This window comes from Poecile atricapillus, chromosome 2 (genome assembly GCF_030490865.1).
Source record: "Poecile atricapillus isolate bPoeAtr1 chromosome 2, bPoeAtr1.hap1, whole genome shotgun sequence".
Classification (NCBI taxonomy): domain Eukaryota; kingdom Metazoa; phylum Chordata; class Aves; order Passeriformes; family Paridae; genus Poecile; species Poecile atricapillus.
This window is the reverse complement of record NC_081250.1, coordinates 67,461,160-67,481,727: the sequence shown is the minus strand read 5'-3', so window position 1 is coordinate 67,481,727 and position 20,568 is coordinate 67,461,160. Positions and strand designations below refer to the sequence as shown.

The window sequence follows — 20,568 nt, the reverse complement described above, 5'->3', positions numbered from 1 at the left end:
GGGAAAGTGATAATTTAGCATGCTAAAATAAACTGGGGAATGTTATTTCTTTACCACCCAGATAGTTTGCCTGATAACTTTCTCTCACACCTGTTCTTTTTTTATGTTATTTTTGTCTTTTGTTGTGATTCTTCTACAACACTTGAAAACTAACCATTAATGACAAATCCTGCAGTAGAGAATCTTTTAATCTCTAAAAATAAAGTACTACCCCATGGCACAGGGCATGGGACACTGTAGAAATGGTAGTTGTCACAAAGTACTAGTCAGCATTTCTAGTGTGATTATGGGAAAGGATGTATCTTGCTCCCAGCTTTGGATGAGCAACCCTTATGTAGCTGTTATCATCAGCAAAAGTATTGAGGCAGAATCAGTTTTTCAAGTGCTTCTGGGGGAGTCAGACTAACCAAACTGATTCAATCCAAAAAAAGAAGTCCCTCACTAAAGCTCTGAAGCTGCATGATAAATTGTGTATCACAGGTTAATTGTTGTAATTTTTGTGCTGTAAATAAAACAAAAAATGTATTCAAGAAAAAATAAAGAGTTACAAAAAGAAATCCCTTTAATCAAAAAGAGCAATGTCAAAGTAGGTTTTGTTGCAGGCTTGGACAGTACAGCTAAATATAAGAGTTTTCTTTATGCAGTTCTGCTTGCTCCATAAATCATCAAGTTAAGAATGGATTTTTGTGTCTTCTGTTCTAGAGTTCATCTGTTATCTCTGCAAGGTATCTGGTTTTTTGGATGAGAGGGATGGCTTCCTACTTGAAAAGGGCATGTCCTTAATGGGTGGTCTTTCAGTACTGAAAGACAGTGGTAGAACTTGGTGCTCAGTAATTGATGCTGATCATTACAAAAATCTAGTACTAGAGAATAAAAATACCTTGGTAGTAGTAGAGATCTTTCTCTGAGAATCATGCTCTTAAAATCTGTTTTAGAAGGTCAAGAGAGGCAGAAAGGATAAGCAAGATTAGCAGTAGCTACTTTTTTAGACAAGATAGGAAGTTTGATTCATGAGTTTGTTCTTAGCTTTTAATTTAACATTTCTCACTTAATATTTGAAGGTCTTTTTACTCAGTTTCTATTAAGAAAAGATTGAAGGCATGTTTCTTTCCCGTGACTTTCTTCAGCTCTTGGAGTTGCATTTTCTTTTAAGATGTCTTTAAATAGTTTCATGGAAAAATAAGTTTCGTATTTCTAGCTGCATGGTTTTTTAATCCCAGTAACTGCTAGAAAGTTAAATAATCAGAGTAAAAATAGTTTAAATGTATTTTAAGATTTTGAATAAAATTTGGAAAATTTGTATTGCATGTCTCTATAAAATGCATTGAACTGATTAACAAGGCAAAAGTGGAGCTTGTTTGTATTTGATTCTTATTTTTGTGTTGATTTGGCTGAGTTTTTAAGACCTATGCAGACAGAGTTAAGCCACATCACGATGACACAGTACAACACCTGCAGGGTATCACATGCGGTTGTAGCATATGTCCTTATATTGCTGCTGAGATTATTATAATAATTATATTATAATAATATATTGTAATATAATTATATTGTAATAATTATAATATAATAATAATTTAACCTTACTGTTGAAAGCCAGAGAGTACATTATGATAGCATGTCATGTGCAAAATTGAGATGCGCTCTTAAGAAAATCTGTTGTCAGCAGTCATGTGATTTGGTAATGAATCATATACCATATATGTACACTGTTTATATGTGCACCATACATATTCGTATTTTCCTCCAATCCTTAAAAAGTGTTCTTTGACCTTCCATTTGGTTAATGCCACTCCAGTAAATGTTACTCTTTCTTCAGAGGTTCTTCTAGGTAGGTGTGGTCTTGGCTTCTATGCATGTATGCATGGTTTTTGTTCATGAAGGGCTGGGAGTTAAATTAATAAGTAATAGTCCCAAACACCTGCCTCTTTTTTTTTTTTTTTTTTTTTTAATTATCAAAAAGAAGGGAGAGATGAGTAAGAAATCTATATCAGTTCCATAACTGAAATGAAGTAGGATGAAGGATTTATCAGAAGAGTCAGCCAGGGTAGGAAAAATTAAATAAAAAGGGGAAATCCTAAGATTAGCCTTGCACTTTTATCTTTTTCCATAAAAGAATTCCCTTTCCACAGGATTAGCATGATTGGCATAAGTTTTAGTCCAAGGCATGAGCCTCTGTCCCTGCAGCTGCTGCTGTCTGCTGCTGTCTGTCCAGCCTGCTTTACCCCAGTGCCTGAATTCCTCCAGCCTATGGGTTCCACATGCAGTTGTAGAATGTGCATACTTAATACTTGTGACATAAATATCACCTCTGTTTGCAGATAAGTGAGGCGTGGTAATTTGTTCAAATACATGTATCAAAGGCTCTGGCAAAAACAAATTCTCTGTTTTCACAAGAAGCCTCTAAAAAAAAAAAAAACAAACTGAATTTGCCCCAGTTCCTAAGCTGTTCCATGTTGTCCCTGGTAGCTGAAGGTTAGCTCACTCTAAGTAAGAGATTCTCACATATGGCTTATGCTAAGCAAGCATATTATTCAAAGAATATCAAATTGATAAGTTTGGTAAGGTAAATACACTGTATTTATACAACATATTTAAACATGACTTCTATATGAGAGAGGGAAATCATGTCCGCATTTAAGTTGGTGCAAGAGTTTCTCTGAGGCCAGTGCTAACTGTCAATTTTAATATGTCATATTCAGATTCTTGTGTATGCAAAATACTTAGTGAAAAACAATTTTGATATTCTAGAGCAAGTTTTTGAGACAGAAGTAACAATCTGAAGTTAAAAGTGAGGGATTTCCAGTCAGCAGTGAAAGACTGTAATACTATAGAGCTACAGTACAGAATTACAAAACTACAAGACTATTTTGTAATCTGTTTACACTTAATAAGTTATTTACATGTAGGTCATTCTCTTGAGTTGTATATCTGCCCATGCCTAATGCTTATTTTTGCTTTTTAACAGGTAGAGAGAATTGTTGACAAGAGGAAAAACAAGAAAGGAAAAACAGAGTATTTGGTGCGATGGAAAGGGTACGACAGTGAAGATGATACTTGGGAGCCAGAACAGCACCTTGTCAATTGTGAGGAATATATACATGAATTTAACAGACGCCACAATGAAAAGCAGAAAGAAACCACATTAACCAGGACAAACAGGACCTCTCCCAATAATGCCAGAAAACAAATTTCTAGATCTACCAATAGTTCTTTTTCAAAGACATCTTCTAAATCTTTAGTTATGACTAAAGAACACGAGTCAAAAAATAGTCAGCTTTTTTCTGCCACACAGAAGTTCCGGAAAAACAATTCACCATCACTTTCTGGACGTAAAAATATGGACCTTTCAAAATCAGGTATTAAAATCCTAGTGCCCAAAAGTCCAATTAAGAGCCGGACAACAGTTGATGGCTTCCAGAATGAAAGCCCAGATAAAATGGACCATATAGAGCAGGATCAAGACGACTCTGTAGCACCAGAAGTAGCAGCAGAAAAACCTGTGGGAGCTTTGTTAGGACCTGGTGCAGAGCGTGCTAGGATGGGGAGCCGACCAAGGATACATCCATTAGTGCCACAATTGCCAGTGCCAGTAACAGCCACAATGGCTTCAGCATTAACAATAAATGGAAAAGGTAGGTGTATGAGTTGTTATTTTGGTGATTTTTCATTTGACTGGGGTTATTTTGCCGTTGAGATGCAGAGAAATTACCCACTCTGTTTCAGCCATGCTAAATCAAGTCTGGAGAACTTCACTTTATATTACATAATTATATAACTACAAAGCCATTTTGAATTTTACCAGCTTTTGGTTTCCTTGGAGAGATTCATTGGTATTTGTGTTTTCAGAATCACCATAAGATACATCTGTGTTTGCCTTGACATTGTGTGGTACACATATTTAGTGTACCATTTCCAGATACTACATCATTGCTTTAAGTTTATTTAAATAGGTCAAATTTGGTATGAATGTTAGAAACATTAATGATGGGAAGAGATGAATGGTGTGAGATGGGATTCTTCATAACAGTTTATGTATCTATTTTGTTATAAATATTGCCTGGAGAAAAAACCTCTGAGAGTGATGTTGCTTAAAAAGCAAAGTTAATAAGCTTTGTTTCCTTGAAAATTTGAGCCAGTTGTGGAAATACATATGCCTTCTGCCTGGATTGAAATTTGTTTTCAACAAATATTTATATTTTATCAATATTTTGTTGTTTACGCCTCATTTGTTGTTGAGCACTTATTTAGGAGTGATGTCTGGCTTGCTAATATCCCAGTAGAGCACAGTTAGTTCAATTTCTGCTGTAAAATTTGTGACACCAAAGTAATCCAAACTGCTCTTCTAGGAAGGAGCTGTTTGTCCCCCATCCAGCTAAGACCATTGTTTCAGATTTCTTGGTCTTTATTGTTGTGCCCCAAAGCTTTGTTTTTCCCTGACAGACTCAGTTGTGTGGTCACAAGTGTTGTTGAGTAAGCGTGCTTTTGAGGCTAAATTTCCAAGTTTTAATTTTCAAGTAAAGACTTCGTCCTCAAATAAAACACAGCAGGTCAAATGTGCAGGTGTGCTATTGATTACAGCTTGCTGGAAAAACTGTCTGGAATTTTTCAAGGACTGGGCCTGCCAAAAAACACACTTGGAGACACTGTATAGGGAAGAAAGCACTAAAAGACTTTGGGAGAGCTTGTGTTGTGTACCCCACTGTTGCTTCCGTTGCAATTTTCCGAAAGAACAGCTGCAGCCGGAGAGGTTGAGAAGCGGTGGAGAAGGGAGGAATGTGTTCCTTGAGCTGTGGTGTCAGGTCATGGACCAACTCATTTTGCTGCAGATGAACTAGGTAACCATGGCAATGCACACAGGGATGCGAGGAATATCTCTTGCTTTGCATGGGCTAAAGAAGGAATGCAAATCTCAGAGGATGTAAATAAAGCTGAAGGGGAAGATGCAGGAGATGCCAGCATGAGAGTTCTCTTAGTAGGTGAGGTAAAGGTGTATGTTTTCACATGGGATGGTTTTATGATAATTAATAGGCATTTTGGACTATGGTGGGGTTCTTAGTGAAGTGATTGATAAGTTCTGCCCTTGGCATCCTGTTTTCTGGCCTTGTGGCATCCAGGAAAAATACCTGGGACACAAAGGACCTTTTTGGATAGATCAGATTAAATCATTCCCACCAACCTCTCACATACTACCAACAGTGGCATGCAGAAAGGCCTGCAGAGGAAAGGGAAGTGTTAGGTGAGATACATGCCTGTTTCACTGCTGTGTGAAAATTTCCTCAACTGCCACCACCTCCTTCAGCTCTTCCTAGGCATTTGTCTGGGCAACTAAAAAGGAAAGCTATTGACTGGCTCTAGGGATGATGGCAATACAAGAGTTTTCTTACACGTGTTCATAGGATCCTAAGGTGTAGATCAAAAAAGGAGAGCCAAGGAGATAGTCACAATACGTGGTTGATGAAACATACACAATATGTTCCACCTTCTGTCTGCTGCTGGAGGCATATCAGTGCATTAACTGAGGCTTTCCCTGTCTGCCCTGATACACCACTGCCAATCCCCAAGCTGAGCTGCGCAATCTGCTGGGAAATGGATGCTAAATATCCAGATTTATTGGGGTTTTATTTTGTTCACCTGCAACACTTTTGGGGGTAACCTTCCAATCATGCAATATTTCTGTGATTATAAAACTTGGAAAAAAAGTTGCAAAAGAAAAATACTTTGCACTTTTATCTGACATGTCTCTCTTCCTAACTTTTCAGGATTTCTTTGATGTATCTTCCTCATGGAAGCCCAGGCTCCAACTCAGCCATTATGCATGGTCTTGAGTGGATTAATTTATTTAGGGGAGAAGCAAAGAGAAGACAGCCTTACCTTCCAGCTCTCCTGGCCTTGGAGCTTCCTGAGCTGACACATTTGCTGTCTTTTCACTCCTTGATTCATTCTTCTCCTTGCTGTTGTTATTTTTAACTTCACACTGCAACTCATTAGAAGTGTAGTAAATAGGTACTTCCCTCCCCTGCATGGGGCTGCTGCAGTTCAGGATTCTGTTTTGCTCCTTACTCAGGACATTCCTTCAGTCTTAAATGGACACCTCATCACATTTTCAGCACGACCTCAGGAATCATATATCATGAGGAGTATTCATTGCACAGAAATGCATCTTCATATGCACCAGATCTGACATATTAATAATACAGATGATAGATCTGGCATTTGGAGCACTCTTTCCAAGCTTCCCACCTCCTCTGCATATACCTTATGTTAATTTTAAGAATTCCTACTACCACTTGGAGGATGCTGTCAGGAAGACAAAAGCATGTTTTGAAAAATACCTTCTTGCTTGAGCTGGTTTAGGAATTTTTTATCAAGATGTTTTTGTTGGTAAACTGAATTAGTCAAAACAGAAGTCACTAGTTGTAAAGCATAATTTTGAAATATTCTAGAAAAACACATATTATACTTCAAAAGAATTTTAGACAGCTTTTAAAATTAAAACTGAATTACATTTTGTAAAGTTATATCGGAAAAATAATTCAAAGTTTTAACATGAAAACAGTGTTCCTGATTTTGAGTACGCTGCTATGACTGTTTTGAGTAGTTTCAACTCAGGTTGATCTTTAAGTCCTAGCTCAGGATGGTGAAACTCCTCAGTGTTTAGTCTGTTATTTGTTTGTTTTCCTCAGCCTTGATTTTGCCTTTTTTTTGTTTGTTTCATTTATAAGAGAAGTGCATACCAAAAATCTGAGAAACATGTATACATATGAAAATGCCATGACAGCAGTTACTAGGAAATATTAATGTTATTATAGCATTCAATCCTGCTTTTCCTGAGACAGACTTAAGTGGTGCAGTTTATCTTCCAAAATCTTACAGTCTCATAAAAGGCAATCAGCAAATATATGTATAACTATCCAGGGGTTCTGGGGAATAAAATAACAGTAAAGTTTACTCTGGGAGTTGGTGGTCTCAGCACACTGAAGTCAAGCCCCTATCAAAAAGAATGTGTTGTTGTGTTGAATGTTCATATTTTAAAGGCTGGCCTTGAAAACTGAATCAATGGTGTAATATATATACAAGGCTAAGATTTAGGTTGATGTATGGAAGAAGTGAGGACAGATCACTGAATTGAATATTGCTGTGGTTCTGGTATTTTGAAATATGTGGTGATTATCAGCTGTTTACTAAAAGTTAATAAAAGCAATCCTGAAATGGATGAACAAAATAGAAAGACACCACCAAATAAATGAAATGTTGTGGGAAAGACATTAGTGGCACCTACAGGTAAGGCATATTACTCAAAACTAGGCAAGACAAAAAGGCACTTTGTGTCTAAAACCAGGTTCTGACACCTTAAAAGTTTCTGAAAGTTTCCTTCATCAAAGTGGAATTAAAAAGTAGCTTTGAAATCTTATTGCAAATGGTTTCAGTGTAGTATGGTGATAATAAACAGGTAAGTTTTATTTAATAGAGTGCACAAGAAGAGAGACTGTAAAGGGAATCTGATATGTCAGTCACACAGGACTAGAGAGTTGTCTTGAAATTTTAGAAAGGACCATCAGCCAGGGGAATGCCATTTTTTGGCAAATTCTAGTATTTTTTATTTTGGTTAACCCTACAGTTGCTACAGTGTTTATTCATGCTAGCAACGTCCAACATGTGGATATAATTGCAAATAAATGCCAAGGGAGGGGAAATTTTGGGCAGAAAGGCATGGAAAGCTCAAAGTCTAAAATAAGGAAGATAAGCACATGTAGCTGCATATATTGTCAAAACTAGAATGAGGCAGGCTGGTGCTGGTGTATGGGAAGAGAAGGAATACAAGAAATGCGGTGAATTACATCACTTGTTAGTCAGACAAGCACCACCAGTGTGCACGGTGGCGTTAGCATCTCCCTCCTTGCACGTATTAGTTCAGATGAACAACTTGCAGGAGCAGCAGGCTGACAATACAAAGATGCTCGCAGTGTAGCACCCTGGAAAGGAACAAGGGTGTCTGCTGATTTTTTAGTTGGATAATGGTGCTGTTTTTATCTCAAAACAATGGTATTGTCAGCAAAAGAAAAGCAGGCATCAGGAAAAAAAAAAAAAAAAGGAAAAGAAAAGACTGAACTTAAGTTTTGTTTGTTACCTGTTCTCTCCTTTCCCCAAAGTAGTTTATGGGATTAAAACACAGATTTCGAAAAATGAAAATCCACTCAAACACCAGAGGAAAATAGTGTCTGTTTGGTTAAGTGTCTGATAGCTTTAGTCTCGAAAGGAATCAAGCAAGCATGGAAGGGATTATGGAGGCCACTGGAACTGAGGAGAAACATCCGTTCTCAATGCAATACCAATCCCAGCTGAAAGGAGTTCAGTCCCTCCCTGTTCTTTATGGTGAGGGAAGCTCACACACTTCCCTCCCAAATTCTCCCAGTTACTTTTTCACCTCTGCCTGTGTGTGCCTGGGTGTTGTGCTCTGCATGAGGAATGGTCTGCTGTCACCAGCATAACCGGCCAAGTTCAAGAGTCCCATGGGAAGAGCACAGCAGCTGACAGAGCTGTGAACCACAAAATTGTCCAGATGGACCAGAAGGCATGCATATAAACTGTCTGAAAAAGCAGAATTAAGAGAAGGGTTGAAGAAGTTTGTTGCTGTGAATTTAGAGTACAACAAAAGGAAATTTTGGATGATGTGTTACAGGTTTTTTTATTTCTTTTTAGCATCCTGAAAGGATAGAAGCAGCTTTGAGCCCTCCTTTTGTTAGCTGGGAGATTTTTTTTGGTTAAGTAGTAAAATGTGATTAAAAAAAAAAAAGCCCTAAGAGAAGAACTTCCTTTTTCAGTGTGTTTTGTACGTTGCACTTGGATGGTGGCTTGATCTCTTCTGAGTGATCTGGAAAGTGATTTGGAAAGAAACCAAATATTAGTGCAAACAAAAGCCTATGAAATGGGTTAAAGTCCTTTGCAAAACCATCAACTTCTAAAATTACTGGTTAGACTTCTTTTTCAAATGCAGAGGTGTGTAATTTTCTATCTTTGGTTGTGTATCCAGTTAGCAAATCAGTAAAGAATAAAGCAGTTTTCATTTAATCAAGCTTAAAAACACCTTTGGGTTGTTTTGTTTTTTTCTCCAGAAGCTGAATTTTGTTTAGATTTTATTTTTTAAGAATTCACATTATTATAACCCTTATGCACTATTTTGCAACATTTTAACCTAACATCAATTTTTCCTTCTGTCTTGAAAAGTCATGTTCTTCAGCATCTTTACTCTTAACTAAAAATAATGCGAATTGTTGCCAATTTCTTGTTTATCTATGTTTTCTGGCTTAGTATAAATGCAAAAATTTTAAGCAGTATGGTAGAGCTCGTCTATGTCATGTGGAACATTGATTTGTTATTGTTTTGGCTTTTTGTCTTCCCTCTGCCCTATTGCTTCTGCAGTTTATAGTACACATTATTGTTGCTTTACATGGAGCTCCAGGGTTGAGAACTTGCTGCGAAAATCTCTTGTCTTTAGAACCGTATTAGTTTATGTCAACAGATTATCATAATAATAGTAATCAGGATCTAAGTGCAGAGTTTGCTTTCATTTTAAGGCTTTATTCCTGAGAAACATAAGGCATAAGTGACTGGTTTCTTTCCTTTTCTGCCTTCTGCCGTTCTCCCATACTCAAAATGGAAATGTCTCCATTTGAATGGAGCATCCATCAATAGTCGGTGTAGACTTTTAATGCAGCTGAGCTAGTGTAAAATGTAGTTACACTGAAAAGAGTGATCCCTTTTCTTTCCCCAATCACAGGTATGTGGGTTATATTTATAGATATGATTAATTTTTTTTATATATATATATATGTATATATATAGTCTAACCAGCTGTTCCTTTAAGGGCAGGCTTATTTTTATCAGCCTTATGGAAGTGACAGTAAGGTAGAGGACATGGCCTTGGGAAAGGAGATGGACATATACATTTTCCCTTTCTTAATTCTGTCCCTGAAAAACCTTTAAAGGAAATTCTGAATCAATCTTATTTAAAAAACAAAAAGAAAAGGATAAGAAATTTCCTAATAAATTCTGTTTGGACATAAAAACCTCAGCCTAAGTTGCTAGAAAAAATCCTGTGTTGTTCTCACTGGAATTTGTATTACAGCTGTAGCCCACTGGTAAACAAAAAGCTCATAGTTGTACAGTTCCTCTGATGTTAAATCATTTTACATGAGCTGAGGATCTGGAGTCCCAGTCTCTCTTGACTGAGTGCTGAGATAGGGTCAGTAATGATCTGCCATTACATTCTCCTACAGCACATGTGCCAACATGAGACAAAAGTAAATTCTGAGGGCAGGTTTGTCACACCTGCTGTGCCAAACCGTAGGAAAGACGAAGCACAATGAAGCAGAGCCTCAGTTTACGAGGCACCCTTTCAACCTACTTTACATACATCTACACAGGGAAAGTGTGTTGAAGATGAGACTGAATGATAGAACAAAAATGTTGAGCTAGATACTTTTTTAGCCAACATTGTCAAAATTGTAGAACTTCAGAGCAGCTTTTGAAATGTGAAGTGCATTCAGAAAAACTCATGTGATGCCTTTTGCAGTTTTGCCTGGTAGAGTAACTAGCCACTTTTTTTGTCTCTTGCTGTTTCAGTTTTTGAAAAACTTTCATCTCCCATCTCTGTTTAAGTTGTGAAGTGGATGGAACACGTTTGCTAAGGCATCTGTCATTATGAATCTGTGTTCTCTTGAAAAGATGATTAATCTTAATAGTTTGATGCAAAAATCCATTAAAAAACTCAACTAAAACAAGTGTAATGTAGTTTGTGGAAGACTTGCCTAGATCACATTGTCTATGTAAAATAAAGTCAACCAAACATCCTCACAGAGAGGATGTCCCACTCTTACAGGTGGCTTAAAATATGAAGAAAATAAGACAAAACTCTGAAACTATTTGTTTACACCAATGCTTGTGAAAGAGAGCAAATTTTTAGATTTAAGAAGATGCAAAACTAAGATTGAAAACCATTCTTTTAAGGCCAGCTGTTGGGATAACACCTGAACACATTCTTGAATGTTACAGGTGTTCATAAAAATACCTTTTATTTCTATATTTACATACATATATGTATATAGATCTATTATATTGCCCTGGAATAACTCTACTTCATACCCAGCCAGAGAAATTTCAGTATTCAAGGAGGCATAACCATGATCTGGGGCTGCTGCTGTGAGTTACTGATGGTACTACCATGAAGTACTGTTATTTAAAAGAAAATAAATGCAGAAGCTGTATGTATGTAATACTGTATGCATTTTTTCCAACAAAAATATCTACATTATCTGCTCTACATATCATTTATATTGTAAACTTATTTAAGAACACACACTGAAATACATTAGGTCACAAATCATCAAACAGTTAATTCTTCTTTAGTAACTCATTTCTTAATTTTGCAATCTCAGAATGCATAAAAAGGCTTTTCTCTTTTGTCTTTTTGGCTTTAGTAAGTAAGTGTAATTTAAAATGCTTTAAAGTTTATTATGTTTTAGATGCCTTTAAGAAACAAAGGGAAATCATAAACATTGGCACTTTGAACTATAATATTCTAAATTTAAGTGCATCTGAAAACTGGGAAGTCCTAAAATTTAATGTGGGAGAAGAGGAGGAAAACCAGCATCATACTATTGTATTAAGAGTTCTTTAAGCATCTTATTGAAATATGAATAAAGAAATACAGACTGTCATCTACTGTCTTTGAAAATATTCCTTGAAAGAGGCAACCAAAGAAAGTAAGAAGTTGTGCTTCAAAAGACTGCTCTGACACTGACTGGAAAGAAGGAAAACAGTAGGCTTAGTGGTTCATTGTAGTTATATCGCAAAGTTGACAGTGGGATCCGTGCTTACTTATAGTTAGGGGTCACTTTTTAAAAAAATGTTGCAGTGAGCAACAAAGGTACAAAACTTACAGAAAAACACTTTATTACTTAAGGTACAAGAAAACATAAATTACAGAGGGACATACCTATAGCAGGAGGCTAAGTGAAATGATGAACAGCAGGAAGGTAACTTGAACTGATCATTTTTCTTGCTGGCTCCTAAAGAAAATTTTTAGTCTGGGATGCAGATAGGAATGCTTGAACACTGCTAATGGCAACTCCAAGAAAACTTGGCCTAATATTGGACTAAAGAAGCTCTCAAGGTTTCTGTGTTTGTCACACACATTTGTCATGACTCTTAGTCACACCTGGTGTGTAGTGAACCTGTAGATAACACATTGGCTGGCACAGTGTCTTCCGTGTCTTAGCACTGCTCTGCTTTGGATTTCAGCTTGAATTCCTGTGTTGTTGGAAAGATGGGCTAGAATGAGAGGGAACAGGTAAGTGGCTTACAAGGTCCATATGAGAAGTGTCTCGGTGTATTCCAGTGCATAGACAGTTGGGGAATCTAGGCCAAGCTGTTGATGAAAGCTGGTACAGCAGGAACAAAGAGGATATTAAGTAATTTGTTAAAAAATCCTGTATCTAAATAAATCTGTTTATTTGGAGAATGAACAAATTATAGACGTGATGGAATAATGACTGATGTAGTTGGAAATTTCTATTCTGGAATTGAATGAATAAGACAAGGAGACTTCTAGAGAAATCAAAGGGGGGTATCAAATTCAAAAGAGAAAGATTTAGTTATAGCTTTAGTTTTAGCTTTCTTTTAGTCCTGAGACCTACTTGCTAAAACATGTTTTGAGTCCAAGAGAGGGAGGTAATGGCCATTTAAAAAAAAACAAACAAAACTCAGGCATTTATGAGAATAATGGGAATATACCATATTTTTTGGCCTGGTATAGTTTCACAAAGAATGTAAATTCTCTTTCCCCAGAAATAAGGAAGTGTTTTATGACACATCTGAAAATTGTAATTCAGTCATTTTTATATGTTTTTCTGCATTGTTACCCAGTATTATTTGTGGAATTATTATCTTAAATATTATTCATAGAATTAGCTTTTTACTGTGCAGAGTTCAGAGACTCTAATCGTTGCTCTGTTAGGGCATCAGGATAGGCACTGGAAAAGCAGTGAGAAGGTGGAGCTCTGGTCAGGTTCCTGCTGAGATCCTCATGTGAAGCACCCTTCCTTTACAAAGCTTGCTTATAGAAATATATAAAACAATCATTTTAGGGAAAACAAAAAAAGGTTCAAAGTTTAGATGCTTTCGGAAAAGAGCACTGATTGTCACTTGTCCTCTTTTGGTTTGGTATAGTCAGCTCAAAGCCCTGTCCAGTGTAAACAAAGTTTTTGTGTTGTATTCTCCCCTCATCCATTGGTTTTCTGGATGGATTTCAAATTCAAATCCAAACTTCTGAGAAATACAGGAATGAGTTGAAAGCAACAGTAAATGCAAAACTTATTTTACCAGACATAACACTTTATTGACAGAGTTAATTTAAAAACAATTTTCAGCAAACAGAAAGAATATACTGTCAGGGCTTCTCTCAAAGTTGGTAAGTGTGTTAAGTTTTATATGCAGCAGTGCAGGGTAACACCCTTTACCATGGAATTCAAAGATAGTGGGTTTTTTCTTACATTAGTACAAGAAGGCAAATTCAATATGGTCGTAATGGATATTTCAAACAACTTACTATGTGGTTTGTGATTTTCTGTTTCAGTTTCTGCGTTCTTTAGAGAATAATCTATTTATACCTTCCGTGCATTGGTAGGCAATTAGCTTTAAAACCCGTTTTAAAAATTTAAAAGTTTATACAAAACACAAGTTATATCTTTGCTATTATTGAAATCTAGTGGGGCATTTTGTTTTCTTGGGTTTTTTCACATTGATAGTGCTTTTTGTTCCATTAGCTTTATTGGGTCCTGTATAGTCAGTCAGGTTTGGGAAGGGTTTTTACAAATGATCTTTCTGAGTACAGACAATGGAGCAGTGGAAAAAACCTTTTTAAATAGGTGAGAGGGAGGAAAAAAAATGAAATTTAAACATTTCTTAGTCCGTGTCCGTGTCGGACATTCAGAAACTGTCTGGTTTCACCATTAAAAAAATGGTAAGAAGTGAACAAATTAGAAATCTTGCCATTAATATGTATAATACTAATATGTATTGTGTAAGAGAATGGGTTTTCTCAAATGGTAATATAGTACCAGACAGTAATGATGGGAAATGGAGGGCTTGCCCAAACCATGGGTCAGGAGCCAGGACCTCTTCTAAAAGAAATACTATGAAAATACTCTGAAAATAGGTTTTTCTAAACTTGATTTATTTTCTTCTCTGAAGAATTAGAGGGAATGTTTATTTCAAAGATTTTCTTTCTCTTTCTGGAATGCTAGATTCCACAACCCTTTAGATGCTCTAAAGAAAAAGTAAAAAGTAACAAGTGTATTATGTTTCATCAGCTTTGAAAGCAACGGGTGAAATTATTCAGGTATGAGTACCTTTAACACCCATAAAAAACAAATGCTGTGGGTTTTTTTATTTTTCAGATTGGTGGGTTTAGGAACTTGTTGTTTATTGATCTCATGGAAAAATGCTGATGCTTTGCATTCAGATTTTCTATTTTTCCAAATACAGATGTAAGTAGCTAACATTAAAGACTGAGCACTAAGTCTTCTGATAAAGTAATACAAACTGAAACAATTAGTATTTCCCACTGATCCTTATTTTTCAGCTTGCTGTGATACTTTGAGGAAGAAAATGAACTTGTTACAATATGTTAATACTAGAAAAAATAAAGGACCTCAGAGCAAAATATCTTAAGTTTTACTCTGGCACAGTGGTCATCTTCAAGGAATCATTGTTCCTTTCTTATATCTTCTAATAGGGGCTCCCTGCTACTGTTTTGTTGGCATAGTCCAGTTTGAAATGTCATTTTGTAGTTTAATAAGGTGTATTAGTAGAGTAGTGATTAGTGCATGACATGTTAAGGAGGAGTCTGTTCTCTATTAAATGTATTTGGCATGTTAGTAACACACAGTTTTAAAAAACAGTAATAAACTCTAGAGTCTTTTCAGTTAAAGTGTAATATGAAATTACAGAAATTTTCACCACACTATTGTGTATTATAAATTACAAACCTTATAGGCTACTGTAGTACAGATAGGACAAATACGTATGTTCAGGTTAAAAAGGGAATAGTAATAAATAACATCTATTTCAGGATAAATCTGTATAAAAAGTCAGTGGGTCTGTAGCTGACCTGATATTAAGATCTCTATACTTTTCCTTTTGTAATTTTGTCTAATGTTTTAGTACTTAGTCAGTGTCAGCATTAGCTATACTACGATCTTCTAACAACTCAGTCAAATTCAGTGATCACATTTTCAAACATTGCAGTCCTTTTATGTGTTGGGGTTTTTTAAATATACTTAAATATTATCTTATCTTTCTCCTGTAAGTACTACATGCTACTATACTTTTTGGACAGGCCTCATACTCTTTGAAGGCTAAAAAGAAAAATTCAGCATTCTGAGGCACTTTTAGATTCTCCTACACAGAAGTGAGTTATGCAGCACTGTGTCAGTGTTAGGGAAGGCCCTTGAGGAGGCTGTTGAAATCTTTGGAAAACTGAAATACTCCAGCATCCCTGGCAATCCTCAGAAGTTCAGGAGGATTTCTGTTGGTTGCAGGATGATATGAACTGCTACATGATCTTTGTGTGCTTTCACAGACCTTGTTTATAGGTCAGTAAATTCCTTGGTATGTGTCCAGTTTTCACAGATACTCTTGCAATTCTGCTCTAATTGTGTTCTGATTTCATTTATGAGTAAAATGTTTTTTAGAGGGTGAAGTTAGGTAGGCAAATTGGTTTATATTATTTAAGTTTCTTTTAATTTAGATTTTTCAGAAATTGCTGTGAAATCCTAGAACTGCCCTGCCCAGTGTTTGTTGTACATCAGATCAGTCTCATTTACATCTGTTAGATACTGTGAAATAACTGTTTTGAACAAATCAACAAATGAAATGTTAAAAAGTACTGCTTTGTAATATCTCTGCTACTGATAGCCTTGGCTGCACTGGTCACAGTATTGTAGTTTGGGATCCTGCTGAGCACACTGAAGGTTAACATTAAGACAAATGTTTTAAATTTTAGAAGAGAAAACTTCAGCTTGCTCAGAGCTTGGTTGGGAGGGATTCTGTAGGAAGCTTCCATGGAGGATAAAGGAGACAGCAAGTACTGGGATTTTTTCAGGAACACTCTCCTAGAAGCACAAAAACCCTTTAAAGGGTTATTATAACCTTGAAAAAAAAAACCCCTTTTTTCATGCCCTTTAAAGGTGAGGGAAGTAGGGAGATACCTCCTTGGTTTAACTGCGAGCTTTTGAGTCTGTTCAAAGCCAGGAGAAGTGCACCATAGATGGAAAAGCAGACGGACACCCAGTGAGAACTACAAGAACATTGCCAGGGTATGCAGAGATGCAGTTTGACAAGCAAAAGCTCGAACTGAAATTGGCCAGAGATGTGAAAAACTGCAAGAAAGGGTTCTTTAGGAAAGAAAACAACAAGCAGAAGCAGAAGGAAAATACTGGCCCTCAGTTAAACAGGAGACGTGAACAGTCGCCAACAGTACTGGAAAGGCAGAGAGGTTCTCAACACTTTCTTCACCACCATCTTTACCCATGCTGCTGGATCCCTGGCCTGGAGAACAAAAATCCAGGTGGATGCAAACACAGACTCTCCATCAGTGAGGGAAGAGTTGGTGTGTGACCTGTCACAGGAATTAGACCCATACACACTGATGGACCCTGTCACTGTCCACCAGAGGTGTAAGGAGGCTGCTGACATCACCATAAAGCCATTCTCCATAATTTTAGAGAAGTCAAGGAGTTGTGGAGATCAGGGATGTCCCAGAAAACTGGAAGAAGGCCGATGTCACTCCCATCTAAAAGAAAGGCTTACAGGAGAATCCAGGAAATTATAGGCCCCATCAGTCTAATGTCAGACCCTGGGAAGGTGATGGAATGAGTCCTACTGGCAGCCAAGAGCAAATCTTGCTTGACAAACCTGTCCACCTTCTATGACAAAGTAACCTTCTTGGTGGATGTGGGGGGTAAGCGGTGGCATTGCCTGCCTGGGTCTCTCTAGAGTTTCCAAGTACAGCCTCCTCCTAAAGAAACTGATGTGTGACAGTCGGGCCTGGTATCCTGTGTAAGGAAAATGTAATCCAGGAGTACGTCATAGGCTGGGATCTATCCTGCTGAGGGGCAGCTGGGTCACAAGAGGAAAACTTTTCACAATGAGAACAATCAGCCAGTGGGATAATCTCCCCACGGAAGTGGTGTATTCCCCAGCATTGGACACATTCAAGAATCAGCTGGACAGGGTGCTAGGTCTTCTTGTCCAGCCATGCTTTTGCAGGAAAGATTGGACCAGAAGATCCTTGAGGTCACTTCCAACGTGGTGTTCTGAATCTGTAGTACTGTTTCAGTGATGAAGTTTCTAATACTTAGGCATTTAGTTGATTAATTTAAAATCAATTTGTGTATTTAAAATAAGAAGCTGAAGATTTATGAAGAAAAATATGCAATTGAAATTTTGTTGACAGAATATCTACATTCATGGAAAAAATAGCTAAAGTTAAGATAAAGCCCATAGGAGAAACAGATGAAAATGGGATTGTACTCTAGTCTTCCCTTCATGGAGGATGTAATGCCCTCCTTCACTTCTGAATTTTTGTAACCACAGTAAATTGTAATATCCTTAGTTAGCACAGGAATCCGAACTAGTTTTTGTTGTCATCAGAGATCAAATAAAAGACTAAAGCCAAAAAGTGACTACCTTGATTTCAGTATTTCTCAGTTATAGTAGATGAGGGGGGAAATACTTTTTGTTACTGTCTTTTTCAATTACAGTACTGGAAAGAACAACAGCATCATTCCACTTGCTTGGAGGAATTATTTTCTCATTCATTACATTTTCATATATGTTACATAATTTGCTGTAACCATTCATTTCTCCAACTATCTTTTTTCACACTCACAAACAGTAACCAGGTTAATCTCTGAAAACACAGGAAATCTTGGGCCCAGCAAGTGGGTTTTACTACTAACTTGAGGACAGGAGGCCCAGACTCGCAAGTCTTCATTTTCTTTTTATCTTAGTATCTCATGAGATGCACATTCAGAATTTGGTTTGGGTTTGTTTTGTTTTGTGGGGTTTTTTATTTTTTAGGAAAAAGTTAAGAAGTGCAGACAGGTTTGAATAGCCCTACCAGCTGGTTTGCTAGGTTTTCACTAGTGTTGAGCTGCTAGTTGCCTGCATTTCCATGGGATTAGTTGTGGGAGAGCCAGGCCATGGAGGGAAACTGCAGCTTGGTAACTCCTTCATATGGAGCTGTTGGAGCTCAGTCATTATCTCAGTTGTTGTCTCTTTCCCAAAAGGGGACAGAGAACACGAAATCAGACCAGCTGGCAATGCTTGGAACTACTCTTCAGTATGAAAAACTATAGAATAAAAACTGTACAAGTATGAAAAATTGAATTTTCAGTCTTCTCTCCAACCTCCAGTCATATTTAGGTACCTGCTAAGTCTCTTCAGCTTTCTGGATATAGCAAGGAGGAAAGCAGTGATGTAGGCTAATCTTCACAAGGGCACTGGAGTTGGGCAAAATCATCCAAATAATAATGGTCCAAACTCTTAAAAATATGAATTACACACATGTAAATAAAACCTAGCTTTTATTCTCTTACCCATGTTCAGACACAACAAAATAAAGTGAGAGTAAATAATTGGTAAGAAATGGAAGTTCACACTGAAACTAGTTTAGATTTACCTACCAATGTACCCTTTTAAGAAGAGAAAGAGGGTGACAAAATTTCTTTGTAATACTAATACAATTTTGTAAATTTTATCACCCTGTCTTGCCAATGGAAGAAATGAAAGGCATAGGGGAGATGAGTGGGAAGGACCTCCTTTTACAGAGATTGGAAGCTAATGATCTCAGGCAGGGGTGCAGGCATTGAAAAGAAACTGGGAACACTGGCACGAAAAGAAAGGGACTTTAGAAGTTTAATGTGATTTCAGTGACTGCTGAATTTGAACTACCTTGGTAAAGCGCATAACTTACAAATTCCTTGAGTTGGCATTAGTATTCTTTCAATGTGCCCTTATTTAAAAATAAAACCAGTAAATTGTTAAATTATTAGAAAATATTAGGACTGCACATTCTTCATGCAGAAAATTCTAAAATTACTTTAGTTTGTGGGAGTCCCTTATATTTTAATTATATGTTGTATGAGGCTGTAATGAGAGGATGACTCACTTTTGGTGTACTGCATTGTACCATTGTGTGGCAAATTAACCTCAGTACATCAATACACTTGGATATGTATGACTTCCCTATTAAAAGGAAAACATGTAGTATCTATCAAAGATGGCACACAGTGGTCTCTGACTTGAGGTGTGGAGTAGGAAGGTCAGGAGAGAGGGAAGTATTTGATAGTACTTGACTTCCTTCTAAATTGCATTTTGTCTGCATGAAGTGATAACATTTTCTTTAACATGATATCCTTCTACAAGTCTTTGTGGTGGTTGCTTAGGCTTTGCAATGAATGGAGATTAAAGGTCATGATTCAGCAGGAATTACATAAAAACTTTGTATGAAAGCCATCAGCAGTGTCACACAGAATCCTACAATACAGTGATTGCATGGCAGTATTACTAACACTTTCTGACAAGATCTCGTCTTTTGTTCTCCTTTGTATAAATACAAAAAATTGCATTAGGCACTTCTGAGTAACCATAGGTCATGGGGCTTGTCTATCAAATGTGCTTGTCAGCACAGAGGCTGCAATTTGTAATATTTTTTTCCTGCAGTTGGAATGGCTTTTTTATATAACATTTTAAGTCAAAAGACACTGAGGTCATCTAGTCTGTGTTCCAGTGCATTACAAGTCATTACATTTCATCACTTACTCTGTATCCTGTGTTAGCTTCAGTTAGCCTAGAGTATTATCAGACTCTGGAGACTGAATTTTTGTTTGTCACTTAATGATGAATAGCAGGGAGTTGATTAGAAAAAATATGCTCAGATGAAAATACTTGTTTTGTGTGTCATGTTCTGCATAACATCTTGAGAGGATGCCATCTGCTTCTGAATAAATAAATAAACTAGATTCCTATTAAAAGAGCTTGCTTGCAGAAAAGCAGCTTATGTTTCAGTCATGTACACATAGCCCAGCTTTGGTAATGTGCCCTCCAAACACTTCCTTCTGGCAACCTCTGCTCTTCCCACCAAGACCCATGCAGATTGTTACGCCTCCCTGAATGCCTGAGTGTGCTGACAATGAAAAACTATGTAGGCTGGTTATTAAAACTTCGGCTGAGGTCATGCTAATAAAGGGCTTGCATTAGCTCTTTGTAATTTCTTCCTTTAGCCTCCATCTCAGCTGAGGATGAGAGTAGAGGAAGACTTACATGATACCTCGGTAGACCTCTGCAGCTCAAATTCCAGACTTTCCCTTGGATATATAAGCTCGGTTGGCATAAGGGCCTTGATGAATACAAGAGAAGAGTGAGATTTTTTTTAAATTGCTGTTTCACCCAGTAACAAAAAGGGATTGGGGTTGTTTTGTTTTGTTGTGATCTTTTTGTGAT

General features: G+C 37.0%; 1 protein-coding gene across 1 annotated transcript in view; it reads left to right on the top strand.

The window, feature by feature from the left end:
- CDYL (chromodomain Y like) overlaps positions 1–20,568 on the top strand; it is a 114,360-nt gene that overhangs the window by 45,805 nt on the left and 47,987 nt on the right. The window contains exon 2 of the mRNA XM_058833149.1: positions 2,969–3,635. Coding sequence (XP_058689132.1) covers positions 2,969–3,635 — 667 coding nt within the window. The remainder of the gene's footprint in view (positions 1–2,968; positions 3,636–20,568) is intronic.